We start from the raw sequence: 26817 nt of genomic DNA, 5'->3' as shown, positions 1-26817 counted from the left end.
ACGCGATGTGAGCTTAAACTCTCTCCATTTTAAAGATGGGAAAACGGAGGTCCAGAGCTAAGAAGTAATTTGCCCTAGGTTGCCCAGCTCATAAGAGGTGACAGTGTGATTTGAGACCTAATCTGTCCGTCTTCCAACTCCAAGCTTTCTCCCTCATGCTGCCTGGTTGCCTCTCTAAGAGAGTCCCAAACAAACCTAGAACAGAGATCCTTTTGTTTTGTAAATGAGCTCCCCTTGGGTGGTAGGAAAGAGCAGAGAGCGTGCCCTGTTGTCTTTGAGATAACCCATTGGTTAGACTCATCTGGCTAAGCATCATCACACAGCCTCCCTCCCCACAGAGATGCAGCTTGCCCTCCCCTCCCCCCCCACACATCTCAGCCCCTGGGGGTGGGGGAGGGTTATCTGGAGCCTGAGCGGCTGTGGCTCCTTTATCGGCTCTGGCTAGAGCAGCAGCCATTATCTTTATGATAACTCAATTAGGCCACAGCGACTTCCCCAGCAAGTGAGGGGAGAAGACAGGGAAGGAGACAGACAATTAGCTTAACAAGGATGAGCACCAAGTAGATGAGATCTCCTTTCTGCAGTCAAATAATTAAATTACCAGGCTGTCCACAGTCCTCTGGCCTTCTCCCAGGCACCAGCCCCACCCCTCCTGGGAAGCCTGCTACTCTGTACCCTAGGTGCACCCTGAGTGGCCACGGGGGTGGGGGGGGGGAGTAGGGGGGTGTGAAGGGGGACAGGGGAAGGGGGTTGGGGAAGCTCTGAAGGGAAAAGGATAGGTGGCTTCCTATGCATGCCCAAGTTTCTCCCTGTACCCCAAGGAAATTCAGGGCTCAGTAGGGAGCTGCCCCTGTGGAGTGGCCAGGTGTGGACATGGAAAAACCCTTGGAAGCCCTTTGGATACCTGGGAAAGGTCTTGCTCACCAGCTCCAGGTGGAAGTGACATTTAGGAGGAGCGTTGCCTCTGTGACCTATAGGGTGAGAGCCATACCTCTCAGCAGGGCCCTTAACTGACTTTCCCAATGTCATCTCCTACCTTACCCTTTACTCCAGCCACAGGGGCTCTAGCAGTGCCCATTGCTCCAAGCCTCAGCCCATGCCTGGGTAAGCATAGCTGGGCATTTGTCCTTCTAACCTCCCACCAACGTGTGCTCCTGGCCCAACGGCTGGCTTTTGACCCATCTCATTCCAGATCCACCTGAACCCACATTCAGGTCTTATGTTCAGCCAGGTTTTCTGGGGTTCTGGTCATTGTCTGGATCTCCCCATCCCAATGGCTGGCTGCCTCTGCAATCTGGGTTGGGGCCTCCCCAGTATTCTGAGTGGTTTGCTGAGTCTTGGATATCCAGACAGATTTTTTCTGGAACCCTGACTGCCAAATGTCCATTGCTGAGACTTCCCAGGGATTCTTCTGTTGGGCTCTGCTGAACCAACCTCACCTCCACTTTTTTGGTCCCTAGATCAGATCTAGGCCTCTGGCCTCTTTGGACTTTTTGGTGGAATTGTTGCAGAGGCCCAGATATGCCACCCACTTTGTTTTCTGGGACCCAGCAGAACCAGTTATGGTCTGGTCCTTCCCATGGAGGCCCAAAGCTACAGCCTGGCAAGCCTCCTGGGAAACCCTTCCTCATCCTTTCAGACCCTGCTCCAATGCCACCTCTTCTGTGAAGCCTGCCCCTCCTGCACAGCCCTGTAGGCACCAGGCCCACACCTTGATCATGCGGCAGAGCCGTAGCGTTTGCTTTACCCTTTCCTCGGAGGCTGGGAGCTCCTTTAGAGCAGTAACTTATTTACCCGGCAAATTGTAGGTGTCCAGTAAAATGCTTGTTGGGTAAGTACAGTAAACGAAAGAACATATGTCTGAATATCACATCCTGGGTTGATCTTAGAAGTTTACCTGTGAGGTAGGCAAAGGGTAGGGAGCACAAGGATGGGGGTTCATCTAGGAAAGAGGTGTTTCTATGTTATTCCTCAAGATGCTGCATTGCTGCTGGAATTTTGGAGCTGAGAGCTTCTCCCTTGGTCCTCCCTGGGGGTTAGGCCGTTACTGTCCTAGCACCAGAGTTGGCTTCTTTGACGCAAGAGCCCTATGGAAACGGGGAGTCACAGCAGTGATGGGGGCTGCAGAGGGGATGTGTGGACAAAGCAAGGAGCTGGGCAGTTCTGCCGAGGGAGGAGGGGCTGAGGGGTTGCCAAGTGTGCAGGGCTATGCCCTGGGGATGGATGGTCAAGAAGACATTTCCACTGAGGACAGAGCAAGTGGAGAGCAATAGTTTGAAATTAGGCAGAAAGATTTAGCTCAGGCAAGGGGAAGACTGTCTCTCTGACTAAGAAGGGATTTAGATAATAGAACAAGTTACTAAGGCAAGTTAATTCATTAATTAACTGATTCATCTAATATTTATGAAATGCCTGCTCTGTGAAGGCATTACGCTCCGCGTAGGCTCGGGAATGTAGGAACATGCTTAAAATACAGATAGAATCTCCAGGAGCTTATTTCCTAGGGAAGGGAAGGCATTTCCCTCACTGATTATCGGACAAGCTCCACCTGAATATACAAACGCTGAACTCAGAGCAAAGAGAGGTGTCATCTAGTTGGGTGACTGCAGCTTCATGGAGGAGGTGGCATTAGGGCTAGAGTTAAAGGACACACACATACTTTAAAAAAAGAAAAAATATATACATATGTACACACACACACAAACATGCGCGCGCGCACACACGGGTGAGAGAGAGGGAAAGAACTGAGCCAAGAGGTAGAGGCCAGCTAGGGGCCGTCATTCCCTCTGGCCTTCAAGTACAACACTGGTAGCTATTTGAAAGGTCATTGAAGGAGAGAGTTGCCAGCATCCATCCCAGGGGGTTAGATATTCACCTGGGCCGGACAGAGCTCTCTACAGCACTACTGACCTATGGAAGACAGGTGACCAGACAACTCCCCAGAGATCCAAGGCAGGCTCCTGGCTCCCCTCCACCCTCCACCCCTGTTTTGGGTTGATGGGCAGGTGTGATCAGCGTCCCCTTAGGAATCCTTTGGTGGGTTCTGGAGTAGCATTCCGACAACCCTACTACTGTGTGCACTAGAGGACGGCCTGGAGGGAGAAGAAAGCATAGGGATCCTGGCTCCTTTGCTGGCTTGCTGAATTCTAGGAGGAGTGCTGTGAGTGAGAGAACCAGGCAGGGCAGGGTGTGGGGCTCTGCAGTGTATACATGGGCAGCTGCCTGGATATGGGGCTGCTTTCTAACCTGGGAGTCAGTGGCACCTTCCCCAGTGCTCAGAGGCAGACAGGGCTAGTTGAACGTGTATCTCCATTTCCACCGCTGGGAAAGCATCCTCAGCAGCTGAGGGCTCTGACCACCTCCAGCGGGTGATGACCAGGGACCTCTTCAGTGCTGATTGCAGCCCACAAGGGCTTCCCTCTTGCCCAGGTCCCAGAATTTCCTCAGTACACAGCCTGAATGTAGGGGGCACGAGTGCCATGTCACCCAGGGACTTCTTTCCGGAAGCCCTGCTCTGGCTATAGTCATCTTGGCAAGATGGCAACTCACTCAGCTTAGGGAGGCAGGGTTGGAGCAAAATGCTAGAATGATGAAGATTCTGAAGATACAGTGGCTGAGCCAGTCAATGAGGTGGCCGGTCACCGTAAAGCCCTTATGGCCACTTGTTTGGGAGTGTTGTGCAGAGGAGGGCATGCTGACCACCAGCCTAGCCCATAAACATTTTATGGTATCTCTCATCATCTCTTTGAGACTGAGCCTTTTTATTTACTGCACCTGTTTGGCAGAGATTGGGCACTGTAGGAAGTTGGAGCTTTGCTGCCCAAGCAGCATGCAGATGGGGAAAGAGCCATGCCTGGAAACTAGGACACCTGGGTTCCACACCCTGCTATCTATGCTGATAACCGTGGGCAAGTCGCCTCCTCACCACTACCCGCCTCTGCCCCTGGGGCTCAGCTTCCTCGTCTGCAAAGTGGAGGAGTTGGACCAAATACCCTCTAATGCTGATTTTCCAATGGTAACAAGTCTAGTATTTTAGGAATAATAATAACTTCAGGGTTGTTTTTTTTTTTTTACACAACCCTCTTCTCAGATAGGCCTTCCCTGACTACCTTATTTAAAATTGCAAACCTCTCTCCCTTCCCCTTGGCACTCTCATCTCAACTCCCTATTTGACATGAGACACTTTTTTTGTATTTTTCTGTACTATCATCCATTTCCCCACCAGGATGGGACTCCCTGAGGGCTGGGGTTTTTGTCTGTCTTGAGCACAGCTGTGTTCACAGCACAGGGCCTGGAAGTGCCTGGAATACAGTGGGTGCACGTAAATGTCACTGAGTGAATAAATAGATGCTGCTGCTGCTTTATCGTCATCATCGTCATGGCCACCATCATCGTCTTGAGCCCTGTGTGTCCGACAAGGAGGATGCTTGCCACTAGGCTCCTGGCTCCTTCTGAGGAATAGGGCTGTTGGCAGCAGCTTCCTTGGTGCCTCCTCCCCCCAGTACAATTCGGCAATCTGCCGCTGTGGAACCTGTTGTGTCCCCATTCTGGTGGGTTACTTCCAAACCTGCCCTTCTGCCAATAGCAGGCATTTGGCCAGGTGGCTGCCCCTCCCTTAAGCCCTACGATCACTAAGGTGGAAGGGGGCTTCCTCCAAAGGCTCCAGGCACATGTCAAGGACTGGTTTGAGCAGTGAGGGAAGGATGCGTGTGAGGGGGATGTATGGGCAGTGGGAGTGAGGTTGTGTGAGTGAGTGAGTGTGTGTGTGTGTCTTCCGTTTGCTCTCCATAGGGACCTAACACTCTCTCCTGGTCCTGGCTGTACTGAACATAAGCAGAAAGTACCTCATGCCCTTGTTTTGGCTACAGAGGACCCAAGAGGCTCAGATGTGGGGATGGAGATGTTCCCTCGCTGAGCCAAGGCCAAGCAGCCCCAGTTACAGCCTTGCCTCCTTAGTTAATTAAACATTCTGCCTGCGTGCCCAGAGATGCTTTTATGCTACATTATTCTTCAGCTACAGGGAGTCCTAAAGACACCAAATATAGGTTGAATCCATGTGCCTTCCTTCAGCATCCTCCCAGAAATCTCTTCAGATGCCCAGGGACAAGTGCCCACCTCACTGCAGCCTGGCTCTCCCCTGCCAGTCTGTGTCACATGCACCAAAGCCCAAGCAGCCCTGGAAGCATCCTCACCCTCTCTCCTCTTGGCCCCTTCTACCTTGCTGGGCCACAGCTTGCTCACTTGGGCAATATTTCATATGGCATTATGTGCAGCCACCCTTTGTGACTCAGGAATGTTGCCTTAGGGGAGGATATGGACAAAGGAAACATTTATGACTGCCAGCGTGTGTGTGTGTGTGTGTGTATGTGTATGTGTGTGTGTAAGTGTGGATGGGTTAACGTGTGTGTATTTGTTGCATGTACATGCATATTGTGTGTACCAATGTGTACATACATAGGTGCTCAAGCACACAGGTCTCTGCACCTGTGTGTGCGCACATGTGCATGCATACCTGGTGTGTTCTTCTCTTAGCTCAGTGTTTGAAAAATTCATCAGAAGACAAGCAGTCCCAGAAGGAATGGAGGCAGCAGTTGTTTTTGCAGCTCATGGAGCAGCATGGGTGTTTGCTGCACCCTGCCTACAGCCCTTGGCCCCACAGAGAGATGGGGGCACTTCCAATTGGTCTCATGCTTCTGGTGCTCTGCCCTGCCCCCACCTTGCCCTGTCTACACCCCAGGTCCCCGTTCTCATCTTTTGGGTGGGAAGCACGTCCCAGCCAGGCAGTAGGAGTACAGTCCAGAGTGCTGACCGTGGGCCCATTCCTTCCTACCCCAGAGTCAGGTCCCCTATTCACGCCCAAGGGCACATCCTCTACCCTCCCCCTCGAGTAGCTCTTGGAACAGCACATCAGCTAATCAGGCAGCAGCTCATAATCAGCACTGATGGCTTCTTTGCAAAAGTGCATTCTAATGAGGTGGGGAGAAGGAGCCAGGGAAAGAGGGGGGATGAGGGATCTGAGCTTTCAGAGTGGCTGGGGCACGGGGTCTCAGAGCCGCTCAGACATGCTGCTTCTTGGTCTGGAGAGGAAACAGGTGACTTCACTGCTGCTAGGGCTGGGTTTTCAGACCCTGAGGGTGGAGAAGAGAGAATGTGTATACGTGCGCCTGCACACTGTACACACGCACACTCCTGCTTTATGAATGCCAAGCTTGTGCTGAGTGCTGGTGCCTGGGCTTTGCCCTCTAGGATAACACGCACGCGCTCCTGCATGTACACGCCCCCTTTCCTGGGCTGGGGAGACACCGCTCAGCACAGCACAATCACAACAGGCCCAGCGAGTAGAGTGGCTGAGATCGAATGCATCAGATTCAATTCATTAGGACTGATCACTCCCTGAGTGGGGTTGAATAATTGATGAGCAGAGCAGCTTTCAGGATGTGCTGCGCACTCCGTACTCCGAGGCTCACCGGAGCCGCTATTTATTTATCTTTTTAAGCCAACAAACCCGTCCAAATGCTCACTGGTGCGGGCAGTCTAAGGGAGCAGAGCAAAGGTTAGATGTTTTAATATGTGATGTTTACACCATAAACTCTCGGTCCACAGCTTGTAACAGAAGTGGATACAGGCGGCCCTGATGTCGGGGAGGGGGAAGGCAGGCTGCACTGTATGCCAGGGCCACACAACTAGGGACATGACCTGGGGGTTGGAGGTTTCTGCCAGCACAAGGCCCGTGGGCTGGGCAGAGACCTAGGCTTAGAAGACGGCAGCATGGTCCTCAGCTTGGCTGGGTTGCAGCAGCTGAGAAGCAGGGAGGCAGATGCAGTACAGGACTCCTCTCTCCTCCCCAGGCCTGAGGTGGCCACAAAGCCACCTCCCAGTTCTCTGGGCTCAAGGCGAGGCTTCCCAGTAAGTCATTCCAACCCAGACTACTATCTCAGTTTCAGTTCAAGAAACACTCGCTGTCTCGCACAGTGACGGGCGGTGGGTGCGCAGGGATGCATATGACAAAGCTCCCGTGGGCTGATGAGGGTGAGCAGGTGACATGGAACACGAGAGAGAAGTACTGACCCTGCGTGCCACTGCTGCTGCTCGGTTTTGCCTGCGCTCCCCAGACGTTTCCACCTACATGAACCATCATCACCACATGCGTGAAGGGGTCAAAACCAAATGCAGGCTGTCTCCCCACGCGTCCTTCTCCAGACTTCTTTCTTCCTGTCCACAAGGCCTCCATTCAATCTTGCTTCAGGACTGTGGGACCCACTGGGGCCTCCCCCTGGTGCCGGGGCCTCTGCAGGCCCAGACCGCTCTGGTTTTTCTTCCTCTCCATGGGCCCCCAGCCAAGGCTGGCTTTCTTCCCCTAGTCTGTGTTGTCCCGTGAGGACATGGAAGGGGGCCTCCCCTCCTCACCGCCCTGGGATGATGCATATGGGCCCTCAGAGTCTCATAGACCCTGTCTCTCTTCCTGACTCTCTCTCAGGTGGTCCCAGAAGCTCCTTATTCCTTTCTGAGGTGGAGTGCTCCTTTTCCCAGCCTGTCCTCCCCTGGCTCTGGGTCCTTTTGGGGCAGATAGAAGCTGTCTGGCTTTCACTGACCTCTCCTCAGCCAGGCCTGGCAGGTCCTGCCCCCAGGGCAGCCAGGTCACCCTGTTCTCACCCACTACCCAGTCTCCAGGCCTCCCAGTTCCAAGGAGTGTGTCTGGGAGGTAGCTTCACACATCTGCACTGCCCCAGAACCAAGGGAACATCCGTCATTTACTCATGCATTCATTTATTTACTCATTTATATTCATTCGTTCATTTAATCCGCAGACATTTACTCAATGGTTCCCATGTACCAGGTATGGTGCTAAGTGTCCCTGAATAAAACATAGACCTCATCCAGGCAAGTGTGAAGGGCCTGGGAGGCAGGAGGTTTTTAAACACCAGAAGGTACTTTCCAGGCCTCAAGCAGCATTAGCAGTTGGAAGGTCCTTGCCAATCCTGTAAGAGCAGCCTGAGCCAGCCAATCTGTATCACAGAAGGGAGACAGGGCACCCAGGGTATGCTCCCTCCACCCAGCATCCTGTTGCTGCTATTCTCTGGCTCCTGCCCCTGACTTCTTCTTGTCAGTCTCTAGTGGGCCTCTGCTGAATTCTTGTTGGCACCATGCTGAAGTCAGGGGACCTGTGTAGCCTGCCACCCCTGTCCTGGGCCTCTTGCCCAGAAGGTGACCTGGCTCCTCTTTGTATGTCACTGGCCCCTCCTGCCCCTGGGGTCAAGTGCTGCCTTGTCCTGAATGTAGAGGTACTCATGGCCTTCTCGTGTCCCCCCACAATCTCCCACTCAGCCCTCTTTCTCTCTCAAACACCACGCCGAGGCCCTCTCGTCCTTGGCCCTCCACGCACTCAGGATGACCTGCTGCTTTCTGAGCAGCTGGCTGGATAAGGACCCACACTGTGGGCGACCAGGGCGGCACTGGTTCCGGGGGAGGCCTACCTTTGACAGCTACGTGGACACTCTGGCTGATGGAGAGCTGGGGCTGGATGAGGACACTGCATAGGTACTCCCCCTCATCCATGCCCTTCTGCACGTCAGTCAGCTTGAGGGTCCCATTTTCAAACACCACCTGGCGGTGGTTGTCGGGCAGCAGCAGGGCTTCCTTGTACCACTTGATGGAGTAGTAGGGGTAGCCGATGACCCTACAGTTAATAAGGGTGTCCCTCCCGGCGACAGCTGTGATGTTCCTCATGGCGCGGATGCTGGGGGGCCCTGGGCAGGAGTCAGGAGGGAGGAGGAGGAGGAGAGGGGGGCAAGTGGTGCGGTTAGCCAGGGACAGCCAGGCGCTACCCTGCGATGCTCTTCTCAGTTGCTTGGCCTCTGAAACTATCCGGGAATGGAAATTTGGTGGCAGGCCTCGGGTGGCTTTTATTACAAGGCTAAAGGTAGAGGCTGGAACTGGGGGCACCTGTGGTCTCTCCAGGACTCTCTGTTACTAGCTTCAAATAGTTGCAAACAGACATGTGCCATTCATGCCTGGGGCAAGAATCCATTCCCCTAGTGGAAGTGGGTATGTGAGCAAACTGAAGCCTCACTAAGAAATGACCGAGATTTGGGAGGCAAGTCCTCATTTATGAGGAAATCAAGATGTTTGGGTTAGAATGGAAATGTGGAGATTTTGTTATTTTCATTCAATTCCTCATAATGGTCTTGTACCCAAAAGGATGTTATATACATTAAATGTTTAAAGGACAATAAAAAGGTCTTTATTGAGTGAACTGATGATTTTCTTTCAACATGTGTTTTGTGGGCCCCTGAGAAGGGACTATAAAAGGGGAGCTCTGCTCTCACTGGCTGGGGAAAAGGAGTGTCATCAGCTGGGTCAGCTCAACAGATGGCAATGTGGGGGCTGTAAAGGGGCTCGGAGGCCACCAGTCAGGGCAGTGCTGGAGGGGGCACAAGAAACTCCAGGCTTCCGGTTCCCCACCCAGTAGATGAGGGGCTGGATCAGGGACTCTCCCAGGACCCTGCAGCTTAACCGCTTCCAATTCAGAGGAGAGGGCAGGAGGGTGGCCAAATGGAGGGCACGTTTCTCACGTGGAGTTGGAGACCTCGCACAGGTGAATTTAGCATGAACACCCTGCTCCCCTTCCCTGCCCCAGGGCAGCTACCAGCGCTGCTGGACCAGTGCCCTTCCTCTTCTAACCTTGCTCTTCCTCAGTCATTGGGTCAGGGGTCACTGTAGGGTCAGATAAAGACCAATTTGACCTCACAGGGCTGCAAAGAGCTTCAGAGGAGATTGTTCTCCCCGTAGTGATTTAGAGAACTGAAACACGGGGTTGATCACTTTGAGGACTCCTTCCCATGTAGCTGCCTGCCGTGGGGCACCCCACACAGCCTGAGCCTCCCACTCTCGATGGCTTGAGACTTAAGGTGGGGCGAGGAGGAGAATGGAGAATTGGGGGAAGATGATGCTCTGGCTCCTGCTGTATTTGGGGGATGGCTCAGTGGCGGGACACTGGGAGCACAGCTTTGGTGGACACACCTATTATTGGTCAGCCTAGCCATACTGCCCTGCCCTGTCCTTGTCTTTGCAAGGCCCTGATTGGGCGGGTGGATGCTAGCTGGGTACTTAGTGTACCTGGGGCCAGAGATATTTGCTGGGAAGAAGGGGCGGGGTGGGGGGGGGTCAGGTCAGATTGCAGGAGATGAGACAGGAGAAGAGGAGGGGGTGGGAATGCCAAGGCAGTGAACTGTACCACACACACACACACACACACACACACACACACACACACACACACACCATTGGATGATGGGACTATGGAAAGCAGGGGGGAGGGCGGGAAGGGGCAGGGAAGGGGAAGAAAGAGGAGAGAGACCTCTACTAAAATCAAAATGATAATAAGTACTAATCACCACAAGAATAATGGTAACCACAGAGATGGCAAAGGAACTCAAAAGCCTATTCTGATATTTAAATGTAGACAGGCACCTCTTACGTTTATTCGCGCCTGATATTCAGCACTGCCCACCGAGTTCCGCGCTGTGCACCGGTACACACCCCCGTCGCGGATCTGGGGGCCCGTGACGTTCATGTGGCTGATGGTGGTGCCGTCGGACATGGTGTACTGGTTGGTGCGGTGGCTTCCATCCCGCACGATGGGCTCATCGTCCAGGGCCCAGGTGACAGTGGGGGGTGGGGCACCCTTGGCCGCACACATCAGTGAGAACTGCTCCCCAGGGTTGACCACCTTCTCGCTGAAGGAGGAGATGATGCGGGGCGTGCCGTCTGCAGGGAGTGAGGAGCCCCCTTCAGAGTCACCCAGCCACTGAGTGACCATCCCACCAGGCCATACCACCCACCAGGGGAGGAGGGAAAGCAGTGGCCATAATAATATAAAGAACTTTCTTGTACATGAATTCATGTGCTATCTGCAAAACCCTGTGAGGTGCCAATCACCACTTCATATGAATTAAGACTCCTCCCTCAACCATATGAATCCTCCCTCAACCCCTTTAGCTGTGTCTTTCGGCAAGTTACTTAACCTCTCTGAGCCTTTCCATCTCTTATCCACGGAGGATGGTGATAATGGGGATAATGAGCATAAATTCTTCATACGAATGTTGTGAGTATTAACTGAATTAATGCATTAAAGATGCTTAGCACAGTGCTTTGGGAGTGCTTAATTAATATTACTCCTCTCAACTTTTCCTTTCCTACTTCTTTTTCGTCCCTTTGTTAATAAAGATGGAGGCTCAGAGGTTAACTGTAGGTAAAGCCAGGACCTGACCAGGCTGGACCTGTGGAGTCTGATTTCAGTGCTCATTCTGGCAGGAGGGGGTGGTGGTGCTGTAGCAAAGCCTGGAGCAAACAGCCGGAAGTTTGAGCTTAAATTGCAAGCTGCCTGGTCCTGGTGTTGCGGCTCTGTGACCAGGTCTTAGTCTTGGCTAAAAGAGTAACCTCGGACAGGACAACGAACCCCGGTGCCCCAGCTTCCTCCATGAAACATGGGGGATGTAATTGTTGACCCTGGCCATCCTTTTACATAGGATTGTTTAAAGGATTAAAATAGGTGTTAAGTACTTAAAAAAAAGAAAGCAAGGCAAATGTAACAGGGCATTCCACATCCCACCCACATTTCACACCAAAATGCTGATGTTGATCCAACACTTGGCCAGTCTGCCAGCACCTGTCCATTTCTGGGGAGTCCCTTGTCTGAAACCAGGGGAGAGCCTGGTGCCTGGCCAAGTCTGGGACTGCCCACCAGGTCACTGCCTTGGCCCCTCCTCTGCCTCTTCCCGTGCCCTCCATTTCTGGCTGCCCCTCCCACACCACTCTCTGCCCCTCCCACCAGCCTCATTTTCCACATCCCTGCTCTGACCTGCCAGTCACTTGATCTTGGGCAAGTGACCCTAAGCCTCAATTTCCTCAACTGCAAAACAGGTAACATTAAAAAAAAGTATTTCTACACAGGGCCCTTGGAGGATTAAATAAAACAGGCATCTGCCTAGTGTGTAGGAAGTACTGGATAAATGCCTCCTATCAGGAGGGGATGGAGGGGGCCTGGGGTCGAGCTCTTCCTGGCCGGGCTTTGGGAGTCCTGAACCCACCCGTCTGTCCTGGCTGCCCCAGCTCACCCTCAAGCACAATGATGGCAAAGTCCTGGGCGGTCTGGGCCTTGCGGGTGGCGAAGCACTGGTAGGCCCCTGAGTGGCTCTTCTGGGCCGAGGTGATGAGCAGGGTCTCGTTGCTGAGCCCGCGGATGGAGATGGCCTCGTCGGGCAACACCAGCTCGGTGTTGCGGTACCAGCGGATGGTAAACTCAGGGGAGCCCATCAGGGCGCAGGAGAGGATGACCGTGCTGCCAATGCCGGTCTTCAGCTTCTTTGGTGTGAGGGTCACATGAAGGGGGTCTGGGCCGGGCCGGCGGGACATAGGGTAAATTGGGGGAAAAGAAAAGGAAAAGGTCTTAGTGTGGGTGGAGCATGGTTGGAGGGAGGCTGTGGGCACAAGAGGCCCTGGGAGTCAAGAGGCCCAGGTTCAGTCTGCAGCCTCCTTGAGGAGGCTGGGGCGGGGCCTGGGCCTGGTGAATTCCCTTCTCTAGGTCTCAGTTTATGTACGTATCTGTTAAATGGCAGGGTCGAGCCAGGAGATCTCGCTGCACCTCTTGTTCTGATGGTCTGAGCATTCTTGATGTGTGTCCCTTTGCTCAAATGGGGCTGTGAAGCTCTCTTCAGCTCCAAAGTTGGATGGGAGCTTGACTGGCTCATCATCCTTCCTGTCACCCACCCCAGACAGCAGGGAGGCACCCTGGGCCCAGCCACTCATCTTCCATACCCGTACAGATAACCAACTGCTGCCTTCTGCTGCTGGTCTGACTTCCTTTACATGCATCACTCGATCTGTGATCTCCGCTCTTCACCCCCACGCCCACTGCTCTGCTGTAGGCCCACAGCTCCGGCCTGGACTGAGGTAGCACCCTCCTCTCTGCCACCCTTTTCCCTGCATCCCTCCATCTGTCCTCCATGCTGCAGCTGATGACTGCCCTGCTCAGAACTTCCACGGCACAACTTGTTGTTCCACCAGAACAACTTGGTGTGGCATCCGAGGGCATCAAGGTCCTGGGGGGCCTGCCTTCTCTGCTCAGGGACACAGTTTCTAGAGCAGCAGCCTGCCCATGTTTCCTGCATACCCTGGGCTACTTTTTGCTCCAAGGCCTCTGCCTAGAGTGCTCTTTGCCCTTTTTATCTAATTCCTACTCATCCTCCACACTGAGCTCAGGTGTCATCTCTTCCAGGAAGCCTTCCTGGACACCACTCCCCTCCCAGGCTGGGTTAAGGATCCTTCTTCTGGACTTCCATGTATGTAACTAACACCAGGCTAAGTACACAATCTTTAATCACTTCTTTGTGTCTGTCTTTCCCTCTGGACTGTGAGCCACTTGAGAACAGGTGGTGTCTCTAATCTGTATACCCCTACACTGCCTGTATCATACTTATTGATTTTTCTCACTGGCTGCCTGGTTACCAACCCCAAGTCGGCCTCTCTCCTGTTCTCCATGGACGTGGGGTTCTAGAAAGGCGGCTGAGGCCTGCAGGAGCCTGAGACCCCCAATGAAGCAACCTGTCAGAGATGGGGGACTTCAGGCCTGTCTGGGTGGGTGCATGCGTCTGCTCATGCTCAGCTCTCCCTACTTGTTCCCAGAGCCTCTGTCTGCTGCCCAGGAAATGTCAGTGCACAATGAGGCAGGCAGTGTCCTGCTTGGGGCAGTCACTAGCCAGGGCTCCCAGGGTTTGGCCACCCAGCTGCCCTATCCTCACTGCTCCTGCTCAGGCTTGGCAGCATGATGGGTGGGAGGCCTGGTTGCAGAATTAGGGGGTCGGTTATGAAAAGCATTGGTTTCCTCTCCACAAACCTGGCTAGAGGGGCTGTCAGAGAGGATGGAAGAGAGAGAAAACCGTGTCACTTCCCTTTGAGCTCAGTTGTACAGCCAGCCCCACTGGGGAGGGTGGGAGCTGAGGATCAGAGCAGGATCAGGTGTACTTAGGCGTACAGGGCCCGTGGGGTGTGTACAACGCTGTAGGCAGTTACTCATTGTGTGTCTGTGTGCACATGCTAGGGTCTGAGCATGTTATGGTGAAAGAATATATGTATCTGTCTATGGGCACCATATTTATATGAGCACATGTGTACAGGGAAGTGGAACTTTCAACATATCTGCCTCTGTGCGTGTGCGTGTGTGTGTGTGTGTGTGTGTGTGTGAGTACTTGCTTGCCTGTATGTACTGTGAACACCAAATTACGCAGAGTCAGGTTTGCTAATTTTCCAAGGATTTGGGAGTATGTTCCTGACCTGTTCCCTGAGACAGTCTATGTGTGTGTATGTAAATGTGAGTGCAATTGTGTGTGTGTGTGTGTGTGTGTGTGTGTAGCAGGAGGGTGGAGAAGAGAGTGAAGGCAATATTAGACCAAACAGTTTTGGATAGTGCTTAGTGCAAGAAGTAGGGTACGAACCCTGGCCCTTTTATCTGCCTGCTCTGCTATCTAGGGCTTGTTTGTACAAGGAGGCCCCCAACCCCCTGAAGCCAGGCTTTCAGCATTTCAACCTAAGCATCTGTGTCATACACTGTCACTCCCAGAGAGAGCATTTCTTGGGGCTCTTTCTGCTCTTCCAGCTTCATAATGAATTCACATGGGGAGGGCCTCTCTCCAGCACTGCAGATACACTCCAACTGTCAGGGCCCCTCAACTGTGGAGAGGAGACTGGGCCCACGTTTGGGCTGAGGCGACAGGGCACCAGGCCCAGAAGGCCAGCCCAGGAGGGATTGGGCTGTGCTGTGCTTCTCTGGTCCACCTGAAGGTCTACAGATCTCTATCTCTGTACTCATGAGATGGGTGGTGTGGTGGCAGAGGGAACCTTTCTGCAGGATGGGGTGGGATTTACCTCTGGATGGCTTCCTTCCACTGTCCAGGTTGAATGACCCTCATGATGCCATCAGGTACAACGTTCAGGGACTCAGGCTATTGCTGCCACATGGGAGTGAGATCCTCAAGGGTCTCCGAATCCCAGCCCCACTACTCCCAACACCTTCCCTGCAGCCCAGAAATCAGGAAACTCAGAGGCAAACTCTGGATGCCAGAGTTAGAAGGGTCTCTTCATTTAATAGATGGGGAAGCTGAGGCTGGGTCACCCCACAGAGGGGCAGGGGTAGGGTGGGGGTAAAGGATGCCCCTGGGTTTCACTAGTCCTTCTCTAGGGTTCTTCCCCTGGCATCGGCCCCTCGGCCTCTTCTTCCCTCCCCACCCAGGGGCTCAGCGGCAGCAGGGGCTTGCTACTAAGGCCTCCTGCTCTCCACATGGCCTCCCTGGACTGCTGTGGCTCTGAGATGGGGAGGAACAGGAAGGACCAGCATTAATACTTGCTGGCACAGCCTGGAAAGGCTGACTTGGTTGTTTATACCCAGTGTCTGACCTGATTGATAATGAGAAATATTGTGAATGTCACCTCTGATGGGATACATATGTCCTCTCTAATGGATTAACATCAGCATTGTTTCCTTCAGTACAGACACTACCTCCTCCCGACACGCCAAGAAACCCTGTGAGCTTGTCACCATCACCTTCATGGTCCCATCTGACCCTGTGACCTCTGGGAGGTAGGAAGGCTGGAATCATTATCCCATTTTACACACAAGGACGCAGAGGTGATGATCATGGTTATGTGATTTGCCCAAAGTCAGTCACTATCTGATAATGCCAGAACCAAAGGCAGGTCTTCTGATTTCAAACCTAGGACTTTTCCCAGGACACCAAACGCCTTCCCCAACCAGGGAATGATCCCCTGGGGCTGGCCAGAGGCAGTGCAGCTGTCCCCATGTCCTTCTCCATCACACTGCGGTGCTCTCAAAGGTTACTTTCAGGGATGGGGCAGAAAGAGGGCTTTTCCCCACTCACCAATGACTGTGAGGGTGCCTGTGGCCTCTGCTGAGCCGAAGGTATTGGTGACCTCACAAATATAGGTGCCACTGTCCTCAGTCCGTAGGTCACTGATGGTCAGCCCTGTGATACGCTTGGTCCAGCGGCTGTCGGCCGGGAGGGGCCGGCCGTCCTTGAGCCAGCGGACGGCAGGGATAGGGTAGCCGGAAGCAGTGCAGGGCAGCTCCATGGTGTGGCCGGCCCACACTTCCTGGGAGTGGAAGCCGTCCAGGATGGTGGGGATCGACTCGGCAGGGTCTGGAAGGCAGAAAGTGTCGGCGGCCCTGATTAGTCTTGGGTGGGGTGAAGTGGGCATGAGGAAGGAAAGGCAACCTGCTGCCCACTGGTGTCCAGAGTGAGCAATACTCAGCGTGGGAGGGCTCATGGTGTCTCCCTGAGCCCAAGACCCTGGCCCAAACTCTCCCACTTGGGCCAGTCAGAGGCTCTGAGAACTATGATGGGGAGCAGGTCTGGAGGAGGACAGGCCATGCCAGGTGGAGTAGGCTAGAATGACAGACAGACAGACAGACAGACAGACGGGAACGGGAAAGCGAACATCAGGCACAGAAGGAGAGTGTGTGTGCGCTTTATACAGACAGTCCCTGTGGTTTAGCCAAGCCTCAGGAGCAGTGAGTCCCTCGGACATGAGAATCATGACATCTTAGGTTTGTGATTCTTGGTAAGCCTTGGTCTGGGCTTTAGCTTGGCCTGTGGGCCACCCTCCAGAATGGGGGAACGATCTGCCTGCCTTGTCCTGTCTCCTCCCTCCGGCAATCTGGACAGAATCAGAGAAGGCCAGTGCATTTCCGTCAGAGCCCAGACAGATTTGGAAGTTAAGCCTACTGCAAACCACCCCACCCCGACCCCCAACAATTCCCAAACCAAAAGAACCTGTGACTGCAAGATCTGTGGCCCTAAACTGCAGGAGACCCAGCCCCTGTGTGGGAGGATTCACGCCACTTCTGAGTGGTACTCTGGCTGCTCTCTCAGTCTGGTTCTCACCCTAGAAGTCCTCATTGGGCTTCCTGCCCCTTGGTGACCGCCCCCTGCTATAAAACCTCCATAGTACCCCCTCTACTTACATGATACTATCCACACTTATTCTGAATTCCAAGGCCTTCTATGATTAGCCCCAAACAGGCCCTTGGCCTGATCTGTTTACACTACCTCCCTGCACCTCTCATCTCAACCGTTTCCCACTTGTGGCACGCATGTCATCGCACTGTCCTCCTCCTGGATGCCCAGCCAGCCCACTCTGCTTGGCCAACCCCTATTCATCTTTCACAAACCAGCTTACACGTCACCCCTCTGGACGTCTCCCCCAGGCCACTTTCACTGGACTCCCATAGTTACCTTTTTTAAAAATTTTATTTTCAAACAACCTTTTCTTTCTAAATAAAAAATTCAAAAGTGTAATACATACACATGACAAAACTTCCAAAAGTATAGAAGAGTACACAGTGAAAAGAGAGGCTCCCTCACCCCTGTCTCCAGCCACCCCATTTCCCTCCCCAGAAGCACCACTGTCGCTACCTCCCCCATGGCCCTTGCCAGCAGCAGTTAGCACCAGGCCCTATGTTTGCCTCTCTGGAAGACTGTGAGCATCGTGGGTCAGCATTAATCCTTTGCTGTATCTTCTGTGCCTGGCACAGAGCAGGGCCCTCGGCCGAGGAACCATTAATATTTGAGGGAGGATGAACGGGGGCACTCAGGCGTGGGGTGGGCCAGTGATGTGCTCTTCCCACACTGTAGAATATTATAGGCTTGGAATAGAAGAGCTGGCTTAAGGACCTTGGAGGGCACACACAGATGAGAATCCTGAGACTAGAGAAGTGTGGTGACCTGCCCAGGATCATACTGCAAAGCCAAGATTGGAAACTGGGTCTCCCCTCACTCTTGTTCAGTAAATGGGATGCGAGATGGAGCCATCTAATCTGAGTTTTACTCAAGATCAGCGGAGTAAATTCTTGTCTGATGGGAAATTCTGTCTGTCCTCAGCTCATCTTTCTTGGAGAGGGTTTGGGCTACAAATTCTCCTCCCTGGGAGAATGACTTTCTAGAAGACTCTGCTCCTTTTCCACGCTCCAATGCTCAGCTGGGGCTCAGGAGACCCAGGTACAAGTCTGCCTGGGTCACAGATCATTGTGTGACCTTGGAGAGTCTTGCGATTTCTCAGAGCCTGAGTTTCCTTATCTGCACACAAGGTAGAGGTGATAAGGCTGCCTCCAGCTCTCATAAGGTTGTGGTAGGTAACAATGGCAAAATGTATGTCAAAGGGCTTGACGCTAAATCACACTAAATCACAACGCAGATGTGCTGGGCAGTTACTATTTGGGGCCCTCCCCCCTCCCTGCTAGCTTCTGTGGCCTCTTCCCCCCACAACCCTGTGGGAATGGTTGGGATAAACAAACCTGGTGCCAGGGAAGAATTACTCAATGTGACACTTAATTGATGCAAAACACAGAAATTTCGTGGCACACCGCAGAATTTACAAGCAGAGGGGCTGACAGGGCGGTGGAGGAAGGGGCGAGGTGGGGGGGAGGGAATTAATCACCGAGTCTCAGGCGTGAAATTAAATTCTGAGGGAAAGAAACCTCTTTCATTACTCTGGAGCAGAAGTAAAACGCTGCGGCGTGTACTGCGACAGCCCGGGGGGATCCGAGGCTGCCAGGGCCGGTGCAAGGCTGGGGAGACAGATGGCCAGCCCTGAGAAATCCCCAGGGCACTGCGACTGGGCTGGGGGATGGTGCACCCCCCCGGGAGGCTGCTGGGACCTACCCCAGTCGGTTAAACAGTGCTGCCTGAAAAGGGCACCCCCAAAAGTCGCTTCTGCACCAGGCTCTGGACTCCGTGAGCTGGGGAGCCCTGTTCTAGTCCCAGCCTCTGGCCACTGGTTCCCTGCTTTATAAATGTGGATGGTAACGCCTATGCCACAGAGTTAATGCACTTGAAAGCACTTGGTAAACTCAAAACAGCACCTAGGTGCGTGGCATGGTTATTATTAGGTTATATTTTAGAGGACTTAGACTATTCTTGCAACTGTGTCCTCTCCCTTGGAAAATACAGAAAAATGAAAGTTGGGGGGCACCCGCCAAAGGTTTGGCAATGTAGGAATAATAATGCAGCAACAAGAGAACTATCACAGCTATAACAGCAAAAGCAGCAGCTATTCTCTATTGAGTGCTTCCTGTGTCAGGCACACCCCTAAGCTTTTTGCATCCTGTACCCTATTTCATTTTCATAACAACCCAGTGGGGTACATTTTGTTACTCCCATTTTACAGAGGCAGAAGCTGAGGTTTGGAGACATGATTTTCTGCCAGGTTGCGCTGCTCGATGAGTGGAGAGCCTAACACTGAAAGTGTGGCCTGATTCATCAGTCAGCATCTCTCTCCTTTTCCCTCCCTCTCACTTTATCAAATGGCCACCTACAGCACACTGCCACTGTGTTATTCTCACATGCTCCTCTTGCCTTTGGGCCTGGGGAGAGGGAGGGACCACCATCCCTTGGGAGTGTGCCCAGCTCAGACCCTCTCAGCCACCAAGTGCCTCTGCCAAGACACCCAGGCTGCATCTCTCCATCCCTGGATTCCAGCTCCTGGCCCAGAGCTTTTGGCCAGGAGGGACCACACCCTTTTCTGCCATCAGCCGCAGGAGCTCACCGGGCTCTGGTCACTAAAGAGTGAAACATCTCAGCAGAAACCCAACGCTCCCTGAAATTGACCCCCATTCTCAACTCTGGGAGTGGAGGGCCCTGTGGGGCTCAAAGCTGAGGCCTGAGCCCCCCTGTCATACACTCGCCCCTCACCCAATTCCCCTCTGCACTGCCTCACTGTAGTATCAGTTGCATTTTTCCCAAAACAAGCAGCTTGCAGATCACCTTGTCACTTCACATCACATCAGGGCCCCTGTCAGTCAGGGAGAGGCCCTTCCCCTTGGCTCCCCTCTGTTTCCTTCCTTCAGTTCGCTCCTCCCTTTAGGTCCCCTTTACTCTGGTCTCCTCTGTCTTTCTCCATGCTTGTGCCTCTCCACTTTTGTCTGTCTGGGAACCTTCCTATCCTTATTGCTTTGTTTCTCTATTTGGGCTCTACATCTGAGTCTCTAGGTGCTACCTCTCGTTCTCTGCCCATGTCCCCTTCTCTTATGAGCTGGTGGGCAAGAAAGAGAAGGGCAGAAGGAGAAGGGTTGGCATATCCTCCAGTTTAAAGAGTGTCTTTTTTGAGGGAACTCTTCCCTATTCCCCCCAAAAGTGGAGGTGAGCTTAGTAGGATGAAGGGCTAAATATTTGGGCAGGAGAAAGGAACAGGTCTGCAGGAGTAGGGCTTTCTGTACCTTTCCCACATTGTATGAGCAGCATGCAAATGAGATGCAAAGCACCATATAAATAAGTCCCTACAATTTGGAATGGAACAACTCTGACACGTTTGGGAATTGGGTGGTAGATTCCAAAGTCTAGCCACAAATACGGGGCTGCATAGTGCAACCCCACCTCCTCCCCCTACGACAACACAGTTTCTCTTGGCGTTGGTTAATTTCATAAATATTTGCTTAGCACCTACTATGTGCCAGGTATAGGGCCAGCTGCTGGAGACACAAGGAGGAATCAAAGAGCCTGATCCTTGCCCTCCTAACTCCTGCTCTCCTGGTCTTACCTATGAATGAATTAGGCAAATGAGAAGGGATACTGGAGAAACTCATCTGTTGGTCAGGGTAGTCAGTCCTTGCCAAACCACACAATGTCAGAGCGGTCACCTAGCTAAGCACTTTTCCAGCGGCCCAGGAAGGTTGCCTGACCTGGTGAGTCTAGTGTCCAAACCCAGGAGTCCTAACTATCAGTTCATCCTCCTTGCAAAAGCCACTCTAATCCCACCTATTCAAGAGCAGAGCTTTTCAAATTGCAAGTCACAAACTGTTAGGAAGTTGTTAAATCCATTTGGTAAAGGTGTGACCAGCATTTAAGTAAATCAAAATGGGATAAAATAGAATAGAAAATATCAGAGTGCATTGCAATTGCAGAGATTATGATAAAAACGTCTGTCTGGGGATTGCTGTTGAAAGAGTTTGAAAAGCACTGTCCAGAAATCCTTCCTTGAGGAGCACCATGTGGCCTTCTTTACTCTGTGACTGGGGCATGTGCGTGGTGTTCAACTGGCCCCTTCCACGAGCAGTTGGGAGCTGGAGGAAGCTGGGATCAGAGTGTGAATTCTGGCTGTGCCTCTCACTGCTGGGGCAAGTGGCCTAGCTTCCCCAAGAACTGGTTTTCTCACCTGTAGACATAAGAAGGGCAGTGCACACCTCACATGGCTATTATAGTGACTAACAGAAAATGCATTGAGTGAAATTTCTGGTACATAGGAGGATTCAGTAAATATTAGCTTCCAGCCCTCCTTAAGAAGTTATAATCAATCACTCAGAATAAGAACCTTTTATTTAATTTATAAATATTTTTGTTTACAAATTATATTCTGCGTACTTTCAAATGTTGTGAGGGAGCTACAACAAAAGATTTAAATGTACCCATAAATAGATAAAATAGAATCTTAAAAAATACTTAGAAACATAAGGAAATTAAAAAACCTTCCTGGGGCCGGCCTGGTGGCTCAGGCAAGTGGAGCTCCGTGCTCCTAACACAAAAGGCTGCCAGTTCGATTCCCACATGGGCCAGTGAGCTCTCAACCACAAGGTTGCCGGTACAACTCCTGGAGTCCCGCAAGGGATGGTGGGCTCTGCCCCTTGCAACTAAGATTGAACACGGTGAGCTGACACTGAGCTCCCGGATGGCTCAGTTGGTTGGAGCGTGTCCTCTCAACCACAAGGTTGCCGGTTTGATTCCTGCAAGGGATGGTGGGCTGTGCCCCCTGCAACTAACAACGGCAACTGGACCTGGAGCTGAGCTGTGCCCCCCACAACTAAAACTGAAAGGACAACAACTTGAAGTTGAATGGCACCCTCCACAATTAAGATAAAAAGGACAACAACTTGACTTGGAAAAAAAGTCCTGGAAGTACACACTGTTCCCCAATAAAGTCCTGTTCCCCTTCCCCAATAAAATCTTAAAAAAAAAAAAAAAAAAAAAGAAACAAAAACAACCCTTCCTAAGCCAATCTAATCCAATCCAATCCGGTATAATCTAATCATTATTATGTTTGAGCATCATGGTCTATCTATCAACTTCCTGGCAGCAAAGGAAAAAAAGGAAAGAAGGATGGGCTCCATGACTCTCAATATTTGATAAATGGCAACATATTTATGAGGAGAGCAATCAGTTCTTCAGGAGATTTTTAAGCTTCCTCAGGTACAGATTCCTAAAAATAATTTATCTCTGGAATCCTTATATGAGTGTGCCCCCAAACCAAATTGGGCAAGGTGTGCCCCAGCAGTTCCTATAGCTATGTCCTTGAATCTCCTTCTCTGGGTGCCCTGAGTACCTAGCAGACGCCCAATCCATGGTGTGGACATGCCCAAACCCAGGGCGGGCTGGTACCCTCCCTCCCCAACCCGCTTGCCTACCTGTCACAGAAAGGCGGGCCCCATTGCTTTGCCGGGTCTCCCCGCTATACTTGTGCTTGGTGATGCAGCGATAGGTGGAGAGGGCGTCCTCCTTCTGCACGTCAGAGATGTACAGCCCGCCGTGGTAAGTAATAAAAAACCTGTTTTCTGGAGACACAATCAGGACATAGTCCATTACTCCCCTGGCTGGGCATACCACCAGAAACAGCTTGGGCTGGCAGCTGGCCTACTCCCAAGCTAGGTCCAGGGAGAGGAGGTGACGGGGAAAACAAGGGAGTGAAGTTGGTGCAGCCTCGAAGGCAGAGTAGCATCTCCAGTAGATGAGGATTTTCTATATAAAAACAAATAGAAATTACAGTAATTATTTCTTTCAGTGTAAATGCTTTAGTGTTTTACAGAACGGCATTGGGCTTTAGAGTCAGACCTAGATCTGGGTTCCAGTCTGACTCTTCCTCTGATTAGGTGTGTGACCTTGGGAAAGTTATTTAACTTCTCTGAGCTTTATCTATAATGAGGTGTAAATAATACTTCATAGAATGGATATAAGGATTAAAAAAATAACTGTCTGGCACACAGGACTCAGAATAGTAGTCCTCATCTGCCTTACCTCTTTGCAAGAGTTTGCTAAGTTCTTTCATATTCATTGCTTATTTGTTCTTCTTTTCTATGGTGCTTGGTACATATTAAATGCTGAGACATTTCCTATTATTATTATTAGTCAACAATCTTGACATGGCCTCTTTCTTATATCCTTAGTTTTAAGGGTTCTGTTCAGCTAGTCAGTCTTCAGATGGTTCTTGAGGTTGATTGTTCTATAATTTAGTTGTAATTTTAATATGGTCATAGAAGGAGGCAAGCACAACATTCATCTACTCTGCCATCTTGCCCGGAACTACTGTTATTTGTTCTTACAACTGTGTCATCTCCATTTTCAAGTCACACAGTGAGTAAATGGACCGGAACTCAGGCCTTCCAGCTCCCAGCTCTCTCTCTGCATTGAACCAAACACAAACCTCAATCCTTTTCTCTCAATTTTAATCATTTATTCATTCAACAAACAATTATTGAGGCTGAGCTGCACTAGGAATGGGGATGTGGAGATGCAGATACACGATAATCATTAAACAAACAGTTCTTGAATACCCATTCTGTGTAAGGTAAAGGCGCAGGCACAATACTTGACCTTTCCTGCCACCTCCACAGCCTTTTATGGTCAGGACTTGGCAGGGAAGTCAGAAGGACAGGCAGTAGTATACCCATTTGACTGATATTGACATAAGACTCCACTCAGAAATAGATTGGCTTTTCTTGTCCAAGGTTCTAAGACAAAGGATGAACTTGAGCTAGTCAGAACATGAGAGTTGGGGAGGGGCTTGTATTCAGCTCTGGACTCCCTAAGTTTCTGGCAGTGTCTTCCCACCTAAGACCCAGACAGACTGAGATTGAGAACATAACTTTGGATCCCTCTGCCTATTCTCTGGGGGCTTAGCTTCTTTCCTAGGAAGGCATAAAAGACCCCAGGCTGCCATTTCCTTTGGGAGGAGGCATTGGAATCAGGACAGTAACAATGACTTAAAAGAAAGATGGGGGGAGGGTAATGTTGACTCCACAGGAAGGACCTGCTGACATCAGAATGTCAGGCTTCCATAGGGAAACATGCTGGGTGGCTCCCTGACTTTCCAATCCTATGATTTAGAGATCAGAGGTTGCCTTCCTTCTATCTGGGGGGCTGAGTGATCTCCTAAACCAATGACAAGAGCTTGGATACTGGTTCACCCTCCTACCAGGAATATTCAGCGGTATCCCATCCCTCTAGGCACAAGTTCAAGATCTCAGCATCTGGAGATGGGGACCTCACCAAAGGACACTTTCCGACAAGGGATGCTGTAGAATTGCAAGGTTGAAAAGCTGAATGTGTTTGACTACATCTTTGACAAATGTTCTCCAACTTTTATTTGAATATCTCCCAGGCTGGGGAACTCATTACCTCACTCAGTAGCCCATTCCAAAGTAGACAGTTCTGACTTTCAGAAAGGTCTTCCTTGGTCACAATCGGTCTCATTGTAACTCCCTCCTTGGGACCTGGTTCTACTAACGGGAGCTCTACAGAACCGGTCTAAACCTGTGTTACTGACACACTGCCTCATATATTAGAAGGCAGCTATCATATCCTTTGACTTTTCTTCAGGCTAAGCAGTCTTAGGATTTTATTTTTTAATAGTTATTCATTTAATATGGTTTCAAATAACTTCATCACTCTGGTTGGTCTCTGGCTTCTTAATAAACTTTGGTGTAGCAAGAAATCTAATTCTCCCTGCCTCCCACCTCCTGTCCCATTCTTCCTGTCTTCCCCCCTCCACTCATCTTTGTACAGGACTACCCTATGTGCCAGGCACTTTGCCAAGTGGTGGGGAGCAAACACATCAGCCTTATGTGACCAGGGCCGGATAGAGCAGGACTACCAACCTCCAGCTTAAGACTGAATCCACTTGTTAGGGGGACGGGGTGGGCATGGGGAGGCGGCCCCGTTATGCTACTGCGTCACGTTCTCTTTGCAGTCACCCACAGGCTCTCCTGGTGTCCACACACTGCTGCTAGGCCACTTTTTCTCTCTCCGCTCTTGGACACCTTGCTCTGTGGGCCCAGGCCTGGGGCTTCACACGGATCCCTGCTGAGCACCACCTTGTTGGGCTCCCCCTAGGTGAACGCTCAGCTGTCTGGCAGCCTGCCAGTCCTCTGGAACCTGGAGCGGATGGACCCCGCCCCACTCCCTCCAACACACAGTCTACACCATGCAGACCCCACCCAGTGCTGTGTGTAAAAGACGAAAAGGGAGCGAGAAGGAGCCAAGCCCTGCTGCTGGCAGAGAGGACCTGCAGGAAGCTCAGAGAAAGCCTGGCTCCCCCACGAGACTCCGAGTGTGCCGTGATGTCTCCATGTTGTGACATGCCTAAGTCAAATGCAGACACTCTCCTGTCATTTATTATGTAAGTGGGACTGGAACATAGACCTACTGGAGGGTGTTGCTGCCAATCAGAAGGGCCACGGTCAGAGGTGGTGGCAGCAGGGTGAGGAGAAACAGGAAGGACTCCAAACCAACTCCAGCAGCCCACAGGTGCTCCAGCCTGGACAGCTAAGACCCTGTGATCCCGCAGCTCCCAGCACCCCAGGACCAGGCAGCATTTGCCCCACTGGAATTTGAAGCTGGGAAGAAGGGGTGCTGTGGTGATGGTGGTGGGGAGCTGGGGTTTCCATAGCAACAAGCAGCTGCTGCATCTGATGTTTCACATCCTTCATTGTCCTCATTTCCCCCCTCTCTTCCCCCCTCCTCGTGCATATTTAATTGCAGTAACATTTCCAGACACAGTGTATTGCTCCTGAAACAAAGGCAGGCTGCAGCCAGGGGGATGCAGAGAGAATGAGGGGAAGAAGAAATCAGGGGTATTATGTTAATCCCCTCTGGGGGAGCCTTGTGCAACATCAGTTCTGCATGTTTGATGAGAATCAGATGATGGGCCCTGCTGGGGAATGAGGGAGCAAGCGGTTTGTGGAGTGAGCGGCATACGGTGTCGTTTGTGGAGAGGGGAGGAAGCACAGCCAGTTGGTGGGGGGTTCAGAGGGGCCAGGGCTCCACAACATGGCTGGCCTCCAAGGCTGGCTCCAGCCTGGTGCCCTGGTAGTCTGGCAGCCCATACTCCATGCCCCAGATAGGACCAGCCATCCCTGCCATGGGGAGAGGAGCTGCTGTTCCACATCTTGGCTCCTCCTTGGAGCAAGCTGCATCCTGCTGGAGGAAGGAAAGAGTGGCAGCGAGGATCTCTCTGCATCCAGCCCCCATCCTGAGGCCATTTGGAAATGTGTGTCTGGGATAATTTTTGGTGGACAACATAACTGGGAGTTACTAATGGCATTTAGTGGTCAGGGGCTAGGGTGCTGGGTGCCAAGTGTCCCTGTGGGTATACACGGGAGGGTCCCTTTCCTTTAGGCTCTAAGACTAGGCTATAGAACTATGTTTAAATGCAGACACTGCCATTAGTACTGCTTGACTGTCACAGCTCAAAGGCTGTGGTTTCATCTGTGAACACACCTATGACCAGGGTGTGGTTAATGAATCCTTTTCTTCTTTTCATTGTTACTACAAATACTCCATCCTGCTTCATCATCCATTTTCCTGGTGACCTAGAGCAGGCCTGTCCTTTTATAAAAGCTGAATATTTATTGAGCACCTATTACATGTTAGGCCAAAGGCTTTATAAACATTATCTCATTTAACCCCCACAACCCTTTGAAATAGATGCTATTATTAATACTAATCAAAGCACAGATAAGTTAGATACCTGCCCATGGTCACACAG

The 26817-nt window shown here is 51.7% G+C and overlaps 1 protein-coding gene across 3 annotated transcripts in view; it reads right to left on the bottom strand.

Moving 5' to 3' along the window:
• DSCAML1 (DS cell adhesion molecule like 1) overlaps positions 1-26817 on the bottom strand; it is a 356394-nt gene that overhangs the window by 73515 nt on the left and 256062 nt on the right. The window contains exons 4-8 of one of the 3 annotated variants that reach the window (XM_074335416.2): positions 22463-22609; positions 15933-16211; positions 12117-12392; positions 10471-10767; positions 8475-8747 (exon numbers count right to left, since the gene is read on the bottom strand). In XM_074335416.2, the coding sequence (XP_074191517.1) occupies positions 8475-8747; positions 10471-10767; positions 12117-12392; positions 15933-16211; positions 22463-22609 (1272 nt within the window). The remainder of the gene's footprint in view (positions 1-8474; positions 8748-10470; positions 10768-12116; positions 12393-15932; positions 16212-22462; positions 22610-26817) is intronic. The other 2 variants (XM_074335417.2, XM_088791437.1) reach the window with 2 other exon arrangements.

The sequence above is a fragment of the Rhinolophus sinicus genome, chromosome 14 (genome assembly GCF_057876585.1).
Source record: "Rhinolophus sinicus isolate RSI-liver-muscle chromosome 14, RSI-T2T, whole genome shotgun sequence".
Lineage (NCBI taxonomy): Eukaryota > Metazoa > Chordata > Mammalia > Chiroptera > Rhinolophidae > Rhinolophus > Rhinolophus sinicus.
Note: the sequence above shows the minus strand (reverse complement) of the source record. Positions and strands in the feature narration are given on the sequence as shown.